The 17,959-nt window shown below is 45.9% G+C and overlaps 1 protein-coding gene across 1 annotated transcript in view; it reads right to left on the bottom strand.

Annotated features, from left to right (window-relative positions):
- Positions 1-17,959, bottom strand: part of LOC124623058 — a 240,575-nt gene that overhangs the window by 157,210 nt on the left and 65,406 nt on the right. Inside the window, exon 3 of the mRNA XM_047148851.1 lies at positions 9,733-9,850. Coding sequence (XP_047004807.1) covers positions 9,733-9,850 — 118 coding nt within the window. The remainder of the gene's footprint in view (positions 1-9,732; positions 9,851-17,959) is intronic.

Below are 17,959 nucleotides of genomic sequence, written 5' to 3'. Positions count from 1 at the left end.
CCTGGACAGATGGATCACGTTTCTTGTTACACCAGGTAGACGGTCGTGTCCGGACACACTCTCATTCATATGGACGACTGCTTGGAAGAAGCACCGCATCACGAATGCAGGCCGATTGCAATAGTAAAATGTGATTGGGAACATGCAGCTGGGCTATCATGGGATCAGTGGTAGTATTTGAAGGCACCTTGACATCTATACTGTGTACTTAGGAGCAATTTGCTCTTGTTCGGCACATTCAAAATCGAGATGGTCTGGTGACTACATCGAGGTAGAGCAAGACATACTCTTTCGAAAGCTTCTTACGGATCAGGTAGAGATAACCCAGACAGGGACCGTCTCCAATAACAAACCACATTAGTCCACACGACAGTTCGAAATTTTTAATCTTCAGTCATTGTCGTATGTCCATAAAGTAAGAAAATACTCTCTCACTTGTTCTATAAACATTACACTGCTTGTGCCATAGATTGGCTGCTGTCTTTCTTTTCTCACCAACAGGCTGGAGCTGGACATTTATGATGTATTTCATTCCTTGTAAGCAAGGCTTTTACAGCGAATAAATTGCACAGTGCTGTCTTATGGTCCCACAAGACAATGTTATTTTGTAACCAGAAATCCATATGAAGGAGATATTCCGAACGCCCAACATATCTTAATAAGATGTTCCACGACGTTCTAACCTAATTGCTCTTGGAAGCCTTCACCTGGGTGAGGCAGTGAACCCTGATACTGAATTCTTACCCCACAGTTAGCACAACCAGGCTGTTGTGATACAGCATGATCGTATTTGCAGGCTCATGACGCCTGCTTTGCCCAGTAGAGTTAGCAAATGTAAAGAAGTAAAGATAATTTCTAGAGTACACCTAGGGAGAGTTATAGGGCCATTGATGTTTACAGTATACAGGGTGCTACGCTGTTACTGATGCAAACAAAACGGGAGAGTAGAAGACAATAAAACATGCAAATTATTCTAATAAATATATCTCAGGAAACCAATGTTTTCCCATATACAATGTATGCACAAGTGCAGTCATTTCAGTGTCAATGTCTAAATCTTCATTTGTGTTCCAGCTTATGGTGAAAGGTTACGTATGTGATACATGCATAACGGCACATCAGCACAAGTTCATGTGACTGTTCAGAAATACGTACCATGAATCTTCGACAATAAGGTGTATCGGTCATGGTTTGCCAATACCATGGCCTCCCAGGTCCTCCAACTTGAATTCCTTGGAATTTTCTTCAGTTCTCTGCCACATCTTTTGTTAAAGTGTGGCGGTGATAGTTGTCGTATGTAGTAGGGTAATGAGGTTGCGGGTGCAATTTTAACACCAAATTGATATGCAAATTAATTAAATTGATCAACTAATAACACCCGCCCACCACCGCCCTCACCCGAGCCCAACGACGCCAACTCCCACCTCAATGTGACATAACGTGTTTTTCTCAGCCTGCACGTGTGCCCCAGCCCCTCCCCCACCCCTCCCTCACACCTCCCCTTTCCCCAACCTGCCCTATTGGCGGAAAGTTTGAATTTTTGGGGAACCTCAAATTTTGGTGGGAATTTCGAATTTTGGCGGGGATTTCTTTGTCCCAGGGATGTGCTGACATCTCAACCCCCCCTTCCTCCCCCTCACACCTGGAAACTGATGGTAAATTAAAATTCACAGTACCCTTTCTAGGCTCGAACCCTTGTCCTCCTGGACGAAAAGCCCAAGTTCACCCCCTTAACACAATTAAACCATCAGAGGAGCTTGAAATCAATGGGAAATTAAAAATGGAGGTGCCCTTTCAGGGGCTCTAACACTACTTCTGCTGGATGGAAAGCCCAAGTGCACCTCCCAACACACTGAAACTGTCCATGGCAGTGAGTTTTCCGGGACTTGAACCCTGCTCCTCCTGGCGGAAAGCCCAAGTGTACACCTCCTAATACAACTAAACCACCAGTGGCACTTGGAATTGACGGGAAATTAAAAAGGGAGTTGCCCTTTCAGGGACTCGAACCATGATTCTACTGAATGGGAAACCCAAGAACACCTCCTCCCACCTCCCCAACACATGGAAACTGCCCAGTTGCGGGAGAGGAAGGATAGGTTAGTGTGCTTTATTTATTTAGGTCGGGAAACTGACGCAAAGATCGATCCTAATTACGTAATTAATCACAAGGATCGAGCCTAATTACACAACAATATGCATAGCGCTACACAAAGACAGCCTAAAATCGCAATACAACTCAAAAATTGACGATGCCATACAACTGGTGTTACCCTGCTGGGAAAAAATTCCGCAATACCACTCGAAACTAGCGACAGACAGACACACTCGAACTTTACCCTACACCTACAAGCTATCGGGAAAAAGGCAGGGGTGTAAGGTACTATCTTTATTCTTTCAGGCAGGAAATACGTTCAACTGACAAGATGCTGGTGTTGGAGGAGTTTAGAAAGTGTGTTACCTGTAAGCATACAATATCTAGCGCTGTTTGATGTCAGAGTACACTACAGATGTCTGCTCAAAAACCATTCAACAGCCCAGGTAATCGAAGGCAATACACGATACCACAATTGATGGGAAAAAATGCGTCACAGTTTTAATTACACTTCGAAATTGTCATGAAAAAATCAGTTCTCATAATGAACAGGTCGAAATGCAGCACGTACAGTGTGTAAACTTTTAGATGGCAGACCTCTCCCTAGTCCTGAATCGTTAGAAGTCGGTAAACGTCGGGAGGCTTCGGTAGGCACGCAGTTTCGACTGCTGCCAACCTTACTTAGCTGACTGTGTTGTACAAGGTAGCCATTGTCGTCTGCTTCGTTGTTGTTTTGCGCTGTACTGTTCTGCGTGTTTTTATTATGCAGTTGTGTTAAACATTATCAAGATGAGTGAAGAGGCAGTTGCTGGCCCATCTCGGCGGGAGTCGCCAACAACCCCTACCGGTAAGCCTACGGTTAGAAGGAAACCAGTAGTTTCATTGCAGTCAGATGAATGGTTTGTGAGCGCATAGTAGACATATATATATATATATATATATATATATATATATATATATATATATATATATATATACACTCCTGGAAATGGAAAAAAGAACACATTGACACCGGTGTGTCAGACCCACCATACTTGCTCCAGACATTGCGAGAGGGCTGTACAAGCAATGATCACACGCACGGCACAGCGGACACACCAGGAACCGCGGTGTTGGCCGTCGAATGGCGCTAGCTGCGCAGCATTTGTGCACCGCCGCCGTCAGTGTCAGCCAGTTTGCCGTGGCATACGGAGCTCCATCGCAGTCTTTAACACTGGTAGCATGCCGCGACAGCGTGGACGTGAACCGTATGTGCAGTTGACGGACTTTGAGCGAGGGCGTATAGTGGGCATGCGGGAGGCCGGGTGGACATACCGCCGAATTGCTCAACACGTGGGGCGTGAGGTCTCCACAGTACATCGATGTTGTCGCCAGTGGTCGGCGGAAGGTGCACGTGCCCGTCGACCTGGGACCGGACTGCAGCGACGCATGGATGCACGCCAAGACTGTAGGATCCTACGCAGTGCCGTAGGGGACCGCACCGCCACTTCCCAGCAAATTAGGGACACTGTTGCTCCTGGGGTATCGGCGAGGACCATTCGCAACCGTCTCCATGAAGCTGGGCTACGGTTCCGCACACCGTTAGGCCGTCTTCCGCTCACGCCCCAACATCGTGCAGCCCGCCTCCAGTGGTGTCGCGACAGGCGTGAATGGAGGGACGAATGGAGACGTGTCGTCTTCAGCGATGAGAGTCGCTTCTGCCTTGGTGCCAATGATGGTCGTATGCGTGTTTGGCGCCGTGCAGGTGAGCGCCACAATCAGGACTGCATACGACCGAGGCACACAGGGCCAACACCCGGCATCATGGTGTGGGGAGCGATCTCCTACACTGGCCGTACACCACTGGTGATCGTCGAGGGGACACTGAATAGTGCACGGTACATCCAAACCGTCATCGAACCTATCGTTCTACCATTCCTAGACCGGCAAGGGAACTTGCTGTTCCAACAGGACAATGCACGTCCGCATTATCCCGTGCCACCCAACGTGCTCTAGAAGATGTAAGTCAACTACCCTGGCCAGCAAGATCTCCGGATCTGTCCCCCATTGAGCATGTTTGGGACTGGATGAAGCGTCGTCTCACGCGGTCTGCACGTCCAGCACGAACGCTGGTACAACTGAGGCGCCAGGTGGAAATGGCATGGCAAGCCGTTCCACAGGACTACATCCAGCATCTCTACGATCGTCTCCATGGGAGAATAGCAGCCTGCATTGCTGCGAAAGGTGGATATACACTGTACTAGTGCCGACATTGTGCATGCTCTGTTGCCTGTGTCTATGTGCCTGTGGTTCTGTCAGTGTGATCATATGATGTATCTGACCCCAGGAATGTGTCAATAAAGTTTCCCCTTCCTGGGACAATGAATTCACGGTGTTCTTATTTCAATTTCCAGGAGTGTATATTCGTTTACGAGCAACATTTAAAGCGACTTTTACTTCCAAGCCTTTCGTCTGCTTTCGTGCAAGCATGACGCGCAATTTGTAGTGCCAGCACTGCAACTGGTAGGCGTGCCTTGGCCCCCCCCCCCCCCCACCCCAACGGCTGCTCTCCCCTCCCCTCGCCAGCCAATGCTTGCTTCCTCCTCTCCCCCTCTCCCCGCACTCCCCTCACAACTCTGCCGTCTTGCAGTTAACACACTGTATTCTGGGGAAAATCGTCGTTCTAAAAGACTGCAAAGGGGGTAGTAGTTGAACATGCATCCTTCTCACTAGGTGTCATCTTCCTCTTCCGCATCTGGGCAGTTGCCATGTGTTGGGGGAGCGGGGGGGGGGGGGGGGGTGCACTTGGGCTTTCCATCCAGTAGAATCAAGGTTCGAGTCCCTGAAGGGACACTTCCATTTTTAATTTCCTGTCAATTCCAAGCTTCTCTGGACAGTTTCCATGAGTTAAGAAAGGGGGGGGGGGTTGCAATTGGGCTTTCTGTCCACTAGAATCAGGGTTTGAGTACCTGAAAGGGTACCTCCATTTTTAATTTCCCGTCAATTCCAAGACTTTCTGGTGGTTTAATTGTGTTGGGGAAGGGGGGGGGGAGGGTGAACATGGACTTTTCGTGCAGAAGGACCAGGATTTGAGTTCAGAAAGGGTACTGCCGATTTTAATTTCCCATCAATTTTCGGGTGGGAGGGGTGGGTTGAGATGTCAGCACAGCCCTGAGACAAAGAAATTCCCAACAAAATTCGCAATTCCCACCAAAATTCGAAGTTCCTGCCAAAATTCAAAATTTCCACCAATAGGGTAGGCTGTGGGAAGGGGTGTGGTGAGGGAGAGGAGGGGGTGATGGAGGGGCTGCGGCACATGTGCAGGCTGAAAAAAGCCTGTGATGTCATCTGGTAGTGGGGGTGGGCGTGGATGATTAGTTGATTAATTTAATTAATTTGCATATCAATATGATATCAAAATTGCACATGTAACCCCACTACCCTACTACAGTCGTATGCTTCTAGCATAGCTCTTTTCACAGACGCACGAGTCTGGCTTGTCGTCACTTGAGCGTTCACTTTCGAACCGAGGGTGCTACGGCATCTGGCTCCTCAGGATCTTCGGAATTTCGTTATTAAACCATGGTGACTCTTCTCCATCCTTTCTCCACTTACTAGGCACATAACTCTCCATACCACAACTCATAATCTGCTTAAACTTTGCCCACAGTTCCTCTACGTACATCTTACTGGAACTAGGTGATGTCAATTCACTGTATAAGTGAGATACTAACAATTGCTTATCCTCTATAGCAGAAACACTCTCCTAGCCTTCTTGACTGGTTTATTAAATTTTGTAACCATAGTTACTGTAATGACATCGTGATCGCTAATCCCTGTTTCTATGCTGACATTGTCAATAAGGTACGAACTATTTGTAGCTATCAGCTCTAAGATACAGTGGAGCGCCAAAGTAACTGGAACTGGTATAGACATGCGTATTCAAGTACAGAGATATGTAAGCAGGCAGAATACGGCGCTGCGGTCGGCAGTGCCTATATAAGACAAGTGTCTGGCGCAGTTGTTAGATCAGTTACTGCTGTTGCAACGGTAGGTTATAAAGATTTAAGTGAATATGAACTAGTCTTATACTCGGCGCACGAGCGATGGGACAAAGCATCTCCGAGGTGGCGGAGAAGTGGGGATTTTCCCGTACGACCATTTCACGAGTGTACTGTGAATATCAGGAGTCTGGCAAAACATTAAATCTTCGACATCGCTGCGGACGGAAAAAGATCCTGCAAGAATGAGACCAACAACGACTGAAGAGAATCATCCACGTGATGGAAGTGCAACCCTTCCCCAAATTGCTGCGGATTTCAATGCTGGGCCATCAACAAGTGTCAGCGTACGAACCATTCAATGAAACATCGCCGATATGGGCTTTTGGAGCCTTGATGACTGCACAACACAAAGCTTTACGCCTCACCTGGGCTCATCAACACCGGCATTGGATTGTTGATGATTGGAAACATGTTGTCTTGTCGGACAAGCCTCGTTTCAAATTGAATAGAGAGCATGGACATGTATGGGAATGGAGAGAACCTCATGAATCCATAGGCCCTGCATGTCAGCAGGACTGTTCAAGCTGATGGAGGGCCTGGAATGGTGTGGGACGTGTGCAGTTGGAGTGATATGAGGCCCCTGAGATGTCTAGATACGACTGTGAGAGTTGAAATGTATGTAGGCATCCTGTCTGATTACCTGCATCCATTCATGTCCATTGTGCATTCAGACTTGGGTAATTCTAGCAGGAAAGTGCGACACCCCACACGTCCAGAATTGCTACAGAATGGTTCCAAGGACACACTTGTGAGTTGAAGCTCCTCCGCTGGGTACCAAACTACCCAGACACTAACATTATTGAGCTTATCTGGGATGCCTTGCAACGTACTCTTACGGATTTATGGACAGCACTGCAGGATTCAGTAGTGCTGGACGGAATTAACACCGGTCAATTCCGTCCAGCACTACTTCAGACTTTAGTCGAGTCCGTGCCACGCCATGTTGCGGCACTTCTGCTTGCTCGCGGGGGCCCTACACGATATTAGGCAGGTATACCAGTTTCTTTGGCTCCATTGTATTTCCGTTGTGTGTGGGCTGCTGGGCTAACAGCTCAAGACAGTTTTCAGAAAACGTGTTCAAAAGTATTTCGCATGACTGTCTGTCTGTACCCCCTGCAATGAATCTATAGACATCCCAGTCTATACTAGATAGCTTGAAGTCACCTGCAATTGGTATTGCATGATCTGGGTAATTCTGCGCCACTGACTGTAGACCGTCTTTGATTGACTCTGTATCAGCGGAGTCGGGAGGTCGGTAAAAACATCCAACAATTAACTTAGTTTCACCTGCACCTGTTAAAAGCGACCAGATAACTTCACAGTCCCACTGAACTTCGACCTCAACAAAGACAGTTTTTTTTTGTCAACTGCATAAGTACTCCCCCTCCTGTGGCCTGTAACTTGTCTTTCCGATATGCGTTCCATGACTAAGTATCTCAGAGCTTTCCACTTTGGGTTTCAGCCAACTCTCGGTCCTGAGAATAATTTGAACGCAAGAACTTTCCTGGAGGGCAGTAAATTTGGGAACTTTATTATTAATACTAACAATTTACTAACAAGGTTTTTACAGTTGAAGTCTCGTTACTGTGAACGCCATCTGACTTACCTTACTAGATATCAACTGGTGAGTGTTTGTTGGAGCACCTCAATCTACCGTCTAGCCTAAAATACCCTCATGTGCATTCCACAAGTACTCTGCTACCTGGGTAGCTGCTTCCTTTGCGCGATGCACCCATGAACTATCAAGGGGAGTTCTACAACTCTCAACACGATAACACAGGTCCATAAGTCTGCAGTTAAGTCCATCACAGAGTAGGCGAAGCCTTTGGTTGAGACTGTCCACTCAGCTCCAAACCAAAGGATTTTGATCAACTCTGGGAACAACGCTGCAAACTGCTAGCTCTGTTTGCACCCAGTGTGAGGCCAACAGTCTTCACCACCTCCGCCAGCCATTCGTATGAACTGAGGGTGGCCTTAGAACACATGCGATAGCTGTCGTTGGGGCCGACATGAGCCACAACTTGCAGACAACTGCACCCTGCATGATCGTTAGCCTCTCGGATGAGGCCCCCGGCAGAAATACCGAGTGCACTTTGGCTTTCTTTCCATCCCTGAACGCTATCTGCCTAGTGAGCTCCATAACGCGCCTAACGTTGGAGCTCCCGATAACTAGTAAACCTCTCTCCCGTGTGCATGCTCAGACCCTGCTGAAGGAGCGGCCACCTGTCCACTCTCAAGGAGTGAATAAGCGAGGCCAGGCTCCATATCGGCCCTCTGTTTCGAGCGACACGAACACATTACCACCCCCATTCACCCTGCTGTGAGGGCAGATCGACGGCGTCAAGTACACCAGGAGGTGCCTCAGAAGCAGAGCCCATGAGCAAAACAAGCGACAGCTGAGGTGCTCCATGTGACGCACCAGAATCTCCACTACTACTACACCCCGAGGCAGCAGCCTGAGCGTGACTGACAGTAGCCAAAAGCGCATACAGCCATTATCGAACAGCTGCCAGCTCCTCCTGCATATACACACAGCATGTACACATCTAACCATCCTAGAAAGACTAATTGAAGAAGTAAACTATATAGTCTAAGGCGCTGCAGTCATGGACAGTGCGGCTGGTCCCGTCAGAGGTTCGAGTCCTCCCTAGGGCATGGGGTGTGTGTTTGTCCATAGGATAATTTTAGGTTAAGTAGTGTGTAAGATTAGAGACTGATGACCTTAGCAGTTAAGTACTATAAGATTTCACACACACACACTAGTAAACTATGAGAGCAAACAGAATCCTAGATACGCAACTTGCTATGCTCCTAACGTGCCATCAGTGGGTGCTGATGCGTTAACGAGTTATATAGCTGGCTGTTGAGTGAACAACCACTGTGCTACAGACTGAATACAGTTACTCTTACAAGAACGTGAGCCTCTTAGATAGACAAACACGCAAGCAATTTCATGTATATACTTCGAGGAAAACACATTAGAAGATAAACACTTAACTTGACGCTCTGTGGATGTATATCAACTGAAACCTGCGGCCTGACTGACTGGCTTCCTAAACGAACGGTCTCCCTGGTCTTGGTTTCGCTGTCATTGTTCCTTCGCGTTTCCACTTCACAAACACATCGCGAACAGACGGCTTGGAAGGACTGAGATGTCCCTGATGGATTTATTACTCAAGTAACAGCCAATGACAGGCAGTGTAGTCCACGTTCCAAGTCACTGAGCTCTCTTGACGTACCTATTCTGCTGTTACTGCTTCTATAATGACAAGGTAATACTCGCTGCCTACTTTTATATTGAACGGTCGGCCTCTCGCGACATCAAATGGTCAATTCCGCATTACGTAGGGGTATACGATACTTTTGAACCGATAGTGAACATCCAAAATGTGATTTAAATTGAGTCATAAGCACAAAAAATGCGTAGCCAATAGCAGCTGGAATACAGAGCGCATGCGCAGGTCACCAACCACAGCACTGCAGCGGCCTTATTAGAAACACTCTACTGATTTAAAGAAACAACGCACTGTGCAACACCTCGCGCACTAGGGCAGCGGCTGAAGTCCAAGGTCCGTAACCGAGAGATGCGGTACTTACTCAGGTAGGTGAAACAGTATTCGCAGCAGTTGCAGACGTCGGGATAGGGCATGAAGACACCGGAACCGTTGCGGCACTCGTCGGCGACTTTGGGACATTCCGTCTCACTCAGCTGTTCCTGTTCAGATGGTAAAAATAAACCTTATCAAACAACTAATACGGCACGCTTAATGTCTAAATGGTAAAGATATCTCTACCTTATAGCTGTCCAAGTTACACTGTTCCAAGTTTTTTTGGAACAGTAGAATCATAAATTCGTTTACCTATTATCTACTCACAATTTCTGTAAAACTAACTCAAAGTTAATGAGAAGGACTTTTAAATTTTCTCGAAACCTGGAATTAATGTCATTACTTACACCATGATAGTTTCAAGCGTAAAACATCATTAACAGCAAATAGCAAATTAGTGCACATTAAGTGTTATCTGGCAAAACGAACTGAACACTCAGGTAAGGTGCCAGCACTGTCGTGTTTACTGCTGATAAACTGGGTGAGGGGAGGTGGTAACGGTGCACTCTAGTATCCTTGCACTGGAGCACTATAACACGCTACACGTGTATTCCATCGGCCAGTGCCCTTCGTAGCACATCAGCTGAACACTGACAAACACTTCTATTTAACAACGTATAACATTGCAACCGGTTTTACGTAGCTTGTGCAATCAAATACCAAATTTGGTTTATTACGTACAATGCCCCAACAGAACAAGTAGTCCTGTCACGGAAAAGCCACGTATAAAACTTCCGTCTGCTACTACTATACCATAACCTCTAAGCTGGATACAGTTCGTATAATGAAACTATTTTTATTGAAGCAATTATGGTATAAAGCAACAGGGCAGTGTTACCCTCTGAGAGGAATTTTGTTATGTTGACCGTGTTGTACCTAACGGAGGTGGTTTATCGGAAGTGAAAGTCAAAGTTTCGTAAATATTCAAACAGTAACTAACAATAATTTACTTATCTACACTGTTCAAAGAATAAAGAAAACGGTCGCCAGCCTAATTAGTCATGAGAATGATTGACATTCTTGTTTAAGAAAGTAGGTGTGAGCAACTTTAAAGGACAAACACAACCTGTATTTTGCCACACGCGAGTGCAATGAACTCTGACACCTGCATATGTTAACGTAAAGTTTGGAGTTTACGACTAGAGCAGAACAAACTATTTGCATAAATATAACAGATAACAAAACACACTATTACCTTGAGGACTTAGTCAAACAGAATGGTCTCAATAACGTTACTATAATATTCACTGTAAAACCGTAAATTGGACATAGGTTTAATATTACTTTTCTAACAAATTCCTATCTGACATGAAATATAGATATGGTCCACAGCAAATTTAGTTACTGTGCATAGATTAAGTCTTTCACTACTAAACATCTTTCTACTTAGAATGAAAGTTAAATGGAATTCACTAACAGATTACTTCTCACTGTCTTTTGAATAAAGAAATCATTGTTTTCATACATAGTGGTCTTTCTATTAATCGTTACCTAGCAAGAGCACGATAGACAAAATGTTGATCTTGTTACACCATTAATATGCACTTTTAATACACAGAAGGAGCCCAATGTTGTACAGAATTTCTCTTGAATAGCAAGAGTAATTGGAACTTGCTACAATTAAGTAACTTTGTGCATTTGAAATTCTTTCAGTGGAGGGGGCCCTTAATCTTGACCACTTTAGCAGAGCAAACTAAACACACGTTCAATACACTAGAGAAACAAGTACGTAGGAAGCATGAACATATAACTCTCAACAGTTGCAGTTCTGAACTTTTCCTGCAGTTAAACACAAATTTGAGAGATTTGTAAGATCCTTTCAACAAACAATATTAATTTTAGCACATTCTAATGCTATATTAATTTTAATATGTCCCGGGTTCGATTCCCGACGTGGTCAGGGATTTTCTCTGCCTCGTGATGACTGGGTGTTGTGTGCTGTCCTTAGGTTAGTTAGGTTTAAGTAGTTCTAAATTCTAGGGGACTGATGACCATAGATGTTAAGTCCCATAGTCCTCAGAGCCATTTGAACCAATTTTAATTTGCCTTCAATAAAGGACACTCGGTAAACACTTTAGCGTGGGAGGGACCCTAAGTGGATATGTGACTAAGGATAAATCACAGTAGGTACAAGAGTTAACTCAAATTTTACCTTATATTTGGGTACACTATAACATTCTATGAGCTAATCCATCACTGTACATTACCATAGTGTTCCATTACAGTGATTGCGCATGTGATGGCGATTGCATGTTGGTAGGTGGATTTGCAGGTAGAATTGCTGGACTCTGTCATTTCTTGGTGGCGATGATAGATGCCAATTCCAGAATGGTTCCAGCTCTTTATCCATCCATCCGAGGCATTGAAAAGCGTCCTCAGGAAAAGCCTCTCTCGGAACCAACACAATACACAACTTTTACATGAGCAGTTGATAGTTTGGTAGCTCGTCCCCGACTGACTTTTAATCCACTTCTTCTACCTATGCCCACCACAATTTGCGCGCGCTACTAAGTTCCGTTCCCGAGGGGAACCACACTACCTTTTACAGACCACATAGCTAAGAACCCTAAGTGAAGGTCAGCAGTTTACATAACAGCAAACAAACATTTTAAATAAAACAGAACATTTGCATATATCGACATTTCTACAAAATATTCTTTAAACAAAATTACAATTATATACATTAAGTTTTGTTCCCTCCAAATGAGGCAAAGAATTCAAATGATAGGTACACTACATTGCATAGAATCAAACCATGACATCAAAGTTTCTTACACAGAAAAGAGTAACCACTGTCATGGTATCGATTCAATCCAACAACATTTACAGAAACTCAACGATACAACACTAAACAAAACAAAAGGCAAAAAAAATCAGTACAGCATTAGAGCTATGGTGTTACAAACGTTTATTCATAGTGTAATGTATATGAATCCACATATTTTCTGAAAAACCACTGGCGCCTTTAATTGTGATTTCTGCCTCTTCCAGAGGCACGAGACACAACCATGCACAAAGGCCAGCCTCCATAGAGGAGAAATATAGTAGTTGTTGGACACCATAGAGAGCCCACACAACACGGTCTATGTTATGCCTCCGCCATATGTCCCTCAAACAGTTCTCAAATGGTCATCAATCTGGCAAACGCGGATATAAGCAGACACACGACTCCACTCACTCACAGGATGAAGGCATCAGATATGGACAACCAATTTGGCTTGTGGCAGCCTCGGACAGCAGCACAGCTATTGTAGACGACGCAGTCAATGGGCCGACATTCGTCCGCGCGCGACCCCACTCAAAAATACCGTTAGGCGAAAGCACAGCAACGATGCCATGTCGACGGGCGTGCTGAACATAAAGAGAGACACCAGTGCGAACTAACCGCTGTTACGCGACGGCCGTCTGCATCGTTCTGCGGTCCCGCCAGCCGCGTTCCACGTGCGTCGAGCACAATGCGCGATCCTCGTCTTCGTTTACGCAAATCGAATTGCCGCCACTCGTTCGCTACGTTTCTCGCGCCCGCGAATTAAACGTCATCTGCGAGACGACAATTCTCACGCTCAGGCGGACAACGTCCACTGTCTTCTGTGGCACGAGTCTGCACTGCGCGCTCGATCACTGAAGAGTGTATACCCTCCGGGATCAGTGGTCGAGCCATACACCATGGTGACGCGATCGCCCAAGTGGACATTTCCAGTGTAATTATTATAAATTTTTGATGTATGTATATTGCTGTGAATAAATGTATTGTACATAACCACATGTATTTAACTTCCGTCACCCGTACCTGCAGCTTGGACTTAGCGCATGGGCGTGACAGTAAGTCTGCCTGCAATATGACAGGTTTGAAAGCAGCGAAGAACTGGGGATTGCTCGCTTCAGGTTCATATTCGGCAAGTCGCTTGTGTACCGCTTGTGAAAGACTGTAAGATATATGGACTCAACACTGCTTCATATTTGAGAAAACACTGCTATATTGGAGATCTGGCATCTCGGACAAGTGTGCTCTCTACATTGCCCCTGCACATCCCAGCATTATGAGCTCTCCACGTCGCAGTCACGATCGGACACCAGGCGGCAGTACTAGCACTGGCAGTGGCCACCACTTCTGAGTGACCTATTAGCATCCGCACAAGACTTGACAAGATAACAGTATCATGAGTATTCCATCATTGGCATCTATGAAGGCTGGGGGGGTTGGGGGGAATGGGGTTGTTTGGGGGAGGAGACCAGACAGCGAGGTCATCAGTCTCATCAGATTAGGGAAGGGTGGGGAAGGATGTCGGCCGTGCCCTTTCAAAGGAACCACCCTGGCATTTGCCTGGAGCGATTTAGGGAAATCACGGAAAACCCAAATAAGGATGGCTGGACGCTGGATTGAACCGTCGTCCTCCCGAATGCGAGTCCAATGTATTAGCCACTGGGCCACCTTGCTCGGTACATGAAGGCTGGCAAATGAACTTCACGAGCCAGTTCTTCCGGCTTTGAGAGTCTCTTCTGGCCTCCTGGTGGGTGCTACTCACCTCGTTGTCTCAATGAAATTACTATTAAATCAATACCATTAGCTGCTGATGGGTGATGATATACATCAACAGGAACAGATGAAACTGTGTGCCCCGACCGGGACTCTAACCCGGGATCTTCTGCTTACATGGCAGACGCTCTATCCATCTGAGCGGGCACAGAGGGTAGTGCGACTGCAGGGATTTATCGCCGGCAGGCTCCCCATGAGACCCACTCTCTCTCAACTTACAGTCCACACACTACATTCGTAGTGCCACTGCCATTATACCCATTACTCGTGGCAGACAATCCACCGAGTCCCGTAAGAGTTCAGGCAAATCGTGTGCATCCACACTGAAGAAGGTCATCAGCTGGTTAGCATTCCGAAAGAACAGATGCCATCTTCACATCGTTTAAGGCTAACTGGCTGATGGCCTTCTTCAGTGCAGATGCACATGCTTTGCCTGAACTCTTATGGGACTCGGTGGGTAGTCTGCCAGCGGCACTACGATTGTAGTGTGTGGACTATAAGTTGGGAATGTGGGTCTCATGGGGAGCGTGCCGGCCATAAATCCCTGCAGTCGCACTATCCTCTGTGCCCTCCGTGGCTCGGATGGACGCCGGCACACGGTAACTCAGCGTGTCCGGTCAGAGAGCCGGTTGGCCTCTGTAATAAAAGAAACTGAGTGGAAGGATCAACCACCGAACTTGAACAGGATGTCTTGCTACGTGCGCAACGACCAAACACAACGATCAATAACGAACAAAATGAAAAAAAAGATGGACAGAGCGTCTGTCATGTAAGCAGGGGATCCCGGGTTCGAGTCCCGGTTGGAGCACACATTTTGATCTGTCCCTGTTGATGTATGTCCGCATCTCGTGGTCGTGCGGTAGCGTTCTCGCTTCCCACGCCCGGCTTCCCGGGTTCGATTCCCGGCGGGGTCAGGGATTTTCTCTGCCTCGTGATGACTGGGTGTTGTGTGTTGTCCTTAGGTTAGTTAGGTTTAAGTAGTTCTAAGTTCTAGGGGACTGATGATGTTAAGGCCCATAGAGCTCAGAGCCATTTGAACCATTTTTTGTTGATGTATATCAACACCCGTCAACAGCTAATGGTATTGATTTAATTGTAGTTTCATTCTAGAGAGCTGCATGGTCACCAATGGCATCTGTCCGAATAACAGATGCCATCTTCATATCATTGTCTCAGGACGCTCTCAAAGCCCATTGTAGGGACCGACGCCGCTGTTCTCAACTTTTATCATTGCTTCCTCTGCAGACTTCGAATGTGTTAAGGATACACTTTTCTGTGCCTGTGTTGGTCCTAATCAGGACAGCTTCTCGGGACTTGGATTATTTCCCTACAAGTGTATTTTCCCACGAAGCACCCCAGTGGTATTTCTACACACTAGAAACAGTCAGAAGGCCTTAGATAGCAACTCTGTCAATCCTTTGTATCTAATGAGACGCTGCATTTCGTGCATTTTGTTTTTATCGTCCAAACAATCGTATTTAGTTGTCAATAAACTTGTTAAAACTTGATCGCTGTAAATCCTGTGTCCTCTTGAGAGACACTTCAACCATCCTTAAAGTTCGTAACGCGGAATCGATTGAAAAATGGCAGGATGATAGACAATTTTGCATCACCATATATGGAGTGCGCAGACGCATATTTTCATAGAAATCGAGGAAAGAAACTTATTCGACTGCCACTCATGTAACTGTGAGGTAAAAGCTGTTGAACGAAAGCGCCGCTGGCGTAGTGACCAAGGCATCTGACTGGGAACCAGAGAGATGTTAGATTTCAAATGCTTTCTTCAGTTTTTTTTTCAAATGTATTTTTGCCGTTTCGAAATTAGTAAGAACAGGAGAGTTAATAAGGTAAGTAAGTCAATAATGAATAATAACGTGATAGTTTCATAAATTTCTCAAACGACTTGGCATGGTAAAGAATTATAAATTTAATCCTGGCCACTTTACAATGGCTCTGTCATTCGCTCTATTACATGTCTTCAGTTTCCTTGGAACACCTAGATGCGTGGTACTGCTCACATAAACATTCGGAGCAAATATGCTCATGGCACCAAGTACATCTAACGAAGGCAATCTTGGCGCAATTACATAGTTCTTTCCGAAGGTTAGGCGGAAAACAGCTTGGTTTACATTCCAAAATATTTCTGTTTTGGGAATTAATTTTGACACATACCACGGCGCTGAAAACTGATAATAAATTATGCTGTGGATCATTACTGAATCGATATGAAGATAGCATCTGTTCTTTCGGACATGTCCGAAAGAACAAATGCTATATTCATATCGTTAAGGCCAACCAGTTGATGACCTATTTCAGTGCGGATGCACACGATTTGCCTGAACTCTTACGGGACTCGGTGGATTGTCTGTCGCGAGTAATGGGTATAATGGCAGGGGCACTACGAATGTAGTGTGTGGACTATAAGCTGAGAATGTGGGTCTCACGGGGAGCGTGCTGGCGGTAAGTCCCTGCAGTCGCATTATCCTCTGTGCCCTCGGTGACTCAGATGGATGCCGGCACGGTAGCTCAGTGTGTACGGTCAAAGGGCTGCGTGCTCTCTGTAATAAAAAAACTGAGTCAAAGAATCAATGATCAACTTGAACGGATGTCTTGTGACGTCCGCCCAGACCCAACGCAACGAACTATATCGAGCAAAATGAGGAAAAAAAAGGATGGATAGAGCGTCTGTCATGTAAGCAGGAGATCCCGGGTTCGAGTCCCGGTCGGAGCACATATTTTCAACTGTCCCCATTGATGTATATCAACGCCTGTTAGCGGCTAATGGTATTGATTTAATTTTAATTTCATTACTGAATCCGTGCAGTTGTGTAATTGCTGCTGGGCTTCCAGAATCAGATTGCAATATTGAAGCCTCGAAATAAAGTTTTTGACTTGGCGATAAAAACAGACATGACGTAGGTGGCACACGAGTGTGCAGCTTGGCTGCATTGCTTTCAACATGCAAGTCGGTTGATCCTCGTCGCCTATAAACATGAGATCACATACGACGATATTGGGCTATCCAGTCACAGTAATGCGACCACCTGTCATAAGCCTTAATAACCGCCTCTTGCAATGCGCACCACTGCAGGATGTCAAGGAAAGAGTCAGTGATGTTCCGAGAGGGGTGTGGAGAACTGCCGACTTCAGTGTCGCAGCCAGCAGTGCTACGTTTCTCGACTGAGGATCCGTTGCACGAACAGCCCAGTCCCAAATATTCTAAATTGGGTTTCAATCCGGAGAATTTGGTGGTCCAGAGAATGCGGTAAGCTCATACTGTTGCTCTTCGAACCACGCACGTATACTGCGAGCTGTGTGACTTGTTGCATTACTCGTATTTTCTTTGTAAATGCCATCGTACCGAGGAAATACAATCCGGATGTAAGGGAGCACATTGTCCCCAAGGACAGACGCATATTCGTGTTGCTCCATTGTACTTTCAACACTGCAGCCCAGACAGCAATCGTGATAATCTAATATACAAGAAACTATCAGCCTCGATTGCGGTAATGAAACCAACCTTTACCTAGGTTTCAGCCCAAGTGCCTATGTACCGCATTTTTAAAATGTGACTACGCCTATTCAGGCTGTTTCAGTTTTATTTCTAGACCATGCCCTCATAGACATGTTATAGAATCAGGTATATCTTCTGAAGAAGGCTCAATTACTTGGGTTGAAA

This window comes from Schistocerca americana, chromosome 7 (assembly GCF_021461395.2).
Source record: "Schistocerca americana isolate TAMUIC-IGC-003095 chromosome 7, iqSchAmer2.1, whole genome shotgun sequence".
Lineage (NCBI taxonomy): Eukaryota > Metazoa > Arthropoda > Insecta > Orthoptera > Acrididae > Schistocerca > Schistocerca americana.
The sequence above is the reverse complement of the archived record's forward strand: the minus strand, read 5'-3'. Positions and strand labels throughout refer to the sequence as shown.